Here is a 6,000-nt window from a genome sequence, read left to right on the forward strand (position 1 = left end):
TAAAAACCCATCATGTCATATATGTGTTTATTTCTGCAGATTACCTCTAACACCAGTGTTCAATGTCTATCCACTGTGAAGGCTAAAATTAAAGTAGAATTAAATCTGAATTAAAGGAGAATTAAATCTGAATTAAATCTGAATTAAAGGAGACATTTTTCAACAGCTAATGTAGCAGGCAGCTACAGCACTACACTCTGGGGGCAGGAACATGAGGAGTCATGAACATGTTCCCATAGTGTAGCACGGTAGCTGCCTGGAAGCTCTAACTGTTGGCTGCAGCAACTTGAGCTGGGTAAAACCAATTGATATTTAGTTTTTTTCGGAGATCTATGTGACAAATCACTGGATTTCTCCTTTAAAATTATAAATATGATAAAGAGACAGGATAAACATAACATATAAAAAAGTAACGCACTGGACGCAAAATTTCAAGTTAAAAATTCTAAGAACCCTAATCTAGTGAATTGAATAATCCCAATCCCATAGTGCTAAAAGATCCCAATCCAGGGAACGAGGGGATATTCTTTCTAACTTGGGAGAAGAGCAGGGGATTCACTCCTAGAAACCAGCAGTACTTCTCTTCCCCCCAGCCTCAACGAAGGCGTGAGGCTTTGCATGGGAGAGAGCAAGAGGGGGAGAGAAAGAGAGAGGGAGGGAGAGAGAAAGAGAAAGAGAGAGAGGGAAAGAGAGAGAGAGGAGTGCCCAAGAACAGCCCAAGGCAAAGGCCACACGCCTCGTCTTAATGCTTCATGCACGTTAGTCATGTGTTTGTGTGTGTTTTTGCGCACATATGTGTGCATGTATGTTTGTTTTGTGTGTGTGTGTGTGTATCATGTGCGTGTATACTGTATGTGTGTTTGTGTGTCATATGTGAGCATGTGTATGTGTATGTGATACAGAGAGAGAGAGAGAGTGTCTGTATGCGTGTGTGTGTTACAGAGGTGTCCATAGTGAATGTTAGTCCTGTAGACAGACATAAGGAAGAGTTGTGTACATACTACACACACACACACACACACACACACACACACATACAGACACAGCAACCAGCACTTAGTTCAGGACAGAGCTAAACTGAGACCACAGAGAAATCCAACCGACTCAACTAATATGTCTAAAATGACACACACGTATAAATAGACACACATACATTCACATCATATACATTCAGTATATAAACACACACACATAAATAGACACACACACATTTACATCAGATACATATATAACCACATACAGACATCACGACACCACCCTTGAAGGTTACTGCATTATCAGTTTGAAACCAGTAGAACTAGATGAGGCACACACACAAACAAACACACACACACAGACACACACACACAAACAAACACACACACACAAGCCAAGCCTCTTATTCAGTCTGCAATAATAGCTGTGAAAAATGAATGCATTCATGTACACACCACATTTGAGGAATGAGGAATGAGGAATTTTTCCACAGTGTGAACTCACACAAACAGCTCCATATTCTCATTGTATCAGTCACAACATGGATGGCGCACACACACACACACACACACACACACACACACACACACACACACACACACACGCACACACACACACATTCACACACACACACACTCATACACACACACACACACACACACGCGCACACATGCTTCACAACAGGGTGATGTATGAGGGTGGACATTCAGACACAACCAGGCAGGGGGGATCGATCTGGGGCAGGAAAAAGAGACAGCAACCGATTCAGACAGAAACGACAGAAACACGGACAGACTGAACAAGACAGAGAGAGCGAAAGAGAGAGAAGTTGAGAAACAGAAAGAGACTAGAGAGAGAGAGAGAGACAGAGAGAGAAAGAGAGAGAGCGAGCAAGAGAGAGAAAGATGAAGAGAGAGACAGGAGAGCGAGCAAGAGAGAGAAAGATGAAGAGAGAGACAGACAGAAAGAGAAGAGAGGGTAAATACCAGAGCGGGAGTAGGGACGTTTCCTTTGGGGCTGGTGACTATGCTGTTTTTCGTGCTGTTTGTCTGGGGCTGTGCAGGAAACACAACAGTGTGTTAACACTCAGGGCTTCAGAGTGGACACACACACACACACACACACACACACACACACACACACATACAGCTACAAACCGGGCTGCAGTGGACACATGGAAACACACACACACACACACACACACAGCTGCAGAGTGGACACACACACTCACACACACTCAGGGCTGCAGAGTGGTCACACACACACACACACACACAGATCCCCATGCAACCATACAAACACGGTCGCTAGACTTACTGATATTTCTACATGTTTCAGGTTTCAGCTCCTAAGTTCACTTATCATACAAGTTCCACGCTCATCACTCCATGCTGATTGGCTCATCACGCTCATCGAGGCTGGAGTGGTGACGTGTTGATGCTTTCTGTAACACTCTCTGGTCACTCTACAAAATCAACCCACCCAGACCCTCATGGGAGTCTATGTCTACTGACACAGCTGGCAGCAGTACAGGCTCCACATGCATTCTGGGTAATTAAAGCTTCTGAGTCAGGTATAAGCTATGCACACACACACACACACACAAACACACATACACATACACACACACACACACTTTGGGAATCCAATTTTCAGACAGATTTTATGCAGTTGTATATGTTATATACTTTTATCGCATCTTCATTTTGTAGTGGTGGCCACTACTTCAGAATTAGGGCAGACACACATTATTTTCCGGATGCTTAGTTAAATGTGATCTGCTGGCTGCAGATGATTGCAGTTTAACAATAAACAGCAATGCTAGTACCTGTCTAGTTTTATTCCATAAATATATAGTTTTTTATAGACGTTAGTGGCATGCGCTATCAAGAGCTTCCATGTGCTGTCAGCATTGCAAAAACTACAATTTTCGCACAACTTGTGTAGCACAGGCTAAGGAAAACCCATTCATTTCTGGAGCCGATCGTATTCAAAGGATATATCGAGCCTACTATTAGCTCGCAACAACAGCGAAAATGAAACATGGAGAGTGGATGTCTCCCCGCGGTGACTCTGTTATTAGATGCGCACTCAATCGCGTTTTGATGCAGGGGAAAAAACAATGTCTTGTAGTAACGAAGGTAAGCAATTTTGCAAATGTGGGGACGGCACAAATCTTGGCCAATAACATTTTGTATGCACTTGCAGTGATGGCCTAGTAATGTGAATAGCGGACTATAACCAAAGAAAGTAACCAATGAAACCAAATTTGATTTGCACCAAATAAAGGCTGTGTTGTGGGTTGTGTTTCTACAACATGCACAAAACGTTCAAGCAGTGACATGTGGTTTAATGCATGGGTTAACGTGACATGAGTCAGACAGAAGATGGGCCTGTCTTTAGTTCCTGAATCCTGTCCCTCTCAAGTCACGTTAAATGGAGTGATTACCAACTAGAATTAAAAAAATTCCCGGGGTGACACCCAATGTTATTATTATTATGCTATACTGTAGGTTCAAATTAAGCTATAGGCTATAGATTCTATGAGTCTAAGCCATAGTTAAAAAAAAGCCTAATTAGTCAAAGAGTGTGTAAATAGAGGTTAAGAAAGATATTATATTATATTCTAATGAAATGCCAGTTTTTTTTCATATTGTAGCCTTATATGTAACCTTGATTTTTGTGATTTTCTTCTCTCTTTTTTTTTGGGGGGGGGGGGGGGGGGGGTGCAGATGTCCTGGCTGCCCCCACTGCTAAAAACAAATCTAGAGGAAACACTGCATACACTAACTAGTGACTAAAACAATGCTATGGTACAGTATAATAATATCAACTCAACAACATCAACATGGACAGAGACCGGTCAGTTCTGGTTCTGTTTTGGATCCACTCTGGGACACACCAACTGACAAACAGGAAGGACCAACACAAGGGATATATTCATTTTATCATGTCATTCACTGACATATCACACACTCTCTCTCTCTCATACACACACACCAACACACTAGTCAAACTCATACACTTGGCAAAAGTCACAAACATAGACACAGACACAGACACACACACAAACACAACCACACACACAGACACTCAGTGATCAAACCGGTGTTCAGCATAGTAATCTAGCAGCTAACCATCTCTCTGGTGGTCTCTCTGGTAAGTGTAAGGCCCATGGTGTAGAGTGCCATACAGGTAGGCCATGAAGAAGGGAATATGAAAGAAAAGATACAATGTGGGAGAAGAGAGGAACACATGATAAAACAGGAGGAGATAAAGAAAAGAAGGAGCTTTGAAAGACATTCAAAGGGCGCGTGGAGGACATTTCTCACCATATACTGAATCGTGGAGCTGGACTTCCGTTTCTGGATGACAGATGGCAAAGGGTTGACGAAATGACGATGGGATGCAGGAGAGACATGTTACAGGTCAAAGGTCAAATACATGACAATGATGATGATACTGAATAACAGCCATGTGTGCTTATGTAGTGAGGTCAATTCTGAAGATCATCGATGGTATACAATACAGAATGAATGTGACATGAAACATATGACATGAACAGCCCTGGATGGAGCCGTTAAAGAAACAGGTATACTCATTTGGCAAAGAAAAGAGGAGACTGAGACGACTGGATAAATAAAGATGGAGAGGAAGAACACGATGGAGATTGACAGCAGTCAACACAGAAAGGAATGCTTACTGGAGCAGGTCAGATCAGAGGGTAGACTGTTAGCATGGCAGAGTGCATGGAGGAATATTTGAGAAAGAGAGAGCGAACAATCTGAGGATGGAGGAAGAGAAACCCATAAGAATGAGTGGAGGAAGAGGGAACACTGTGTGTGTGTGTGTGTGTGTGTGTGTGTGTGTGTGTGTGTGGATGCAGGAGAACAGAGAGGACCCTGATGGTGTGTATATGGATGCAGGAGAACAGAGAGAGGACCCTGATTGTGTGTGTGCGTGTGTGTGTGTGTGTGTGTGTGTGTGTGTGTGTGTGTGGATGTAGGAGCATAGCAGGAGTGTGTGTGTGGAGCGGAGAGGGAGCCAGTTGCTAAGCGATGAGTGAGGCACAGTGGAAGTGTCTATTTCTGTCGCTCCGTTCCCAGTGCTCTGATCCACAGCTATTCTAGGCACCGGCGAGAGATCCCCGCAGGGCTCACCCCACCCAGAACACACACACACACACACACACACACACACACACACACACACACACCAGGCCAAGTCTACTTATGCACTTCAATATCACTCCAATGTACAGTACTAGTATCTAAGACTTTCATGTGAGGTTTTTTTTTTATTGTAGGACTGCATGTTCCGAGAGCTTTGTGTGAACTCCAACGCAGATGAGGACCATGATTGTCCCAGAATACTCCGTCTTAACAGAGGATTGTTGTTATGGGTCTTCTCTAATGGGCGATATCATGGCACCGAATATTCGGCCATCTAGTCAGGTCATTTTTCTATGAGCCAACTAGTAGTTCATAGGGGCTCTCCTCTCACTCAATCCAGCTGTCATCAACTTCAGACTTTAACCCTTTTGCCGTTTTGTCAAGCTCATTAGAGTAGTCGTTGAATGACATACAACATGGTTTCGTTTGCATCCATAGACTGCACTTTATATCAAGAGGGAAATGACGACATGCTTTCATCCTCCCTTCTCAAGTTTACCCCTCAACCAGTCCATGTCCTGTAAACGATCAGCAATCACCCCACACCTGACAGCTGCTCCCCCTCCCATAGATTGGCACTCACTGGCACTGCTGGGGGTGGTGACACACACTCCAACAGCAGGAGACTGCAGAGGACGGCATCACACACACTAACAGCAGGTCACTGCTGAGTGGACACGACCTCGACGGCAACACCGATGCTGATTAGGTGTTTCTGGGCATAACTGTGCAGGTATAGAGTGTTAGTGACGTATGTGGATGAAGTGTAAAGACACACACACACACACTACAGTGTAACCTGTGTTGTGTTGACTGACCGCCCTGCTCAGTCCTGCACCAGCCCAGAATCAAA

At 43.9% G+C, this 6,000-nt stretch overlaps 1 protein-coding gene across 50 annotated transcripts in view; it reads right to left on the reverse strand.

Annotated features, from left to right (window-relative positions):
- The window catches only part of LOC121679762 (calcium/calmodulin-dependent protein kinase type II subunit beta), a 74,533-nt gene that overhangs the window by 17,220 nt on the left and 51,313 nt on the right, over positions 1 to 6,000 (reverse strand). For 17 of the 50 annotated variants that reach the window (XM_042058756.1, XM_042058745.1, XM_042058748.1 and 14 more), the window contains one exon: positions 1,962 to 2,030. The exons of 8 other annotated variants lie outside the window; for them this stretch is intronic. In XM_042058756.1, coding sequence (XP_041914690.1) covers positions 1,962 to 2,030 — 69 coding nt within the window. Of the gene's footprint in view, positions 1 to 1,961; positions 2,031 to 4,307; positions 4,341 to 6,000 lie in introns of all 50 variants that reach the window. 25 more of the 50 variants (XM_042058741.1, XM_042058751.1, XM_042058749.1 and 22 more) reach the window with 2 other exon arrangements.

The sequence above is a fragment of the Alosa sapidissima genome, chromosome 13 (assembly GCF_018492685.1).
Source record: "Alosa sapidissima isolate fAloSap1 chromosome 13, fAloSap1.pri, whole genome shotgun sequence".
Lineage (NCBI taxonomy): Eukaryota > Metazoa > Chordata > Actinopteri > Clupeiformes > Clupeidae > Alosa > Alosa sapidissima.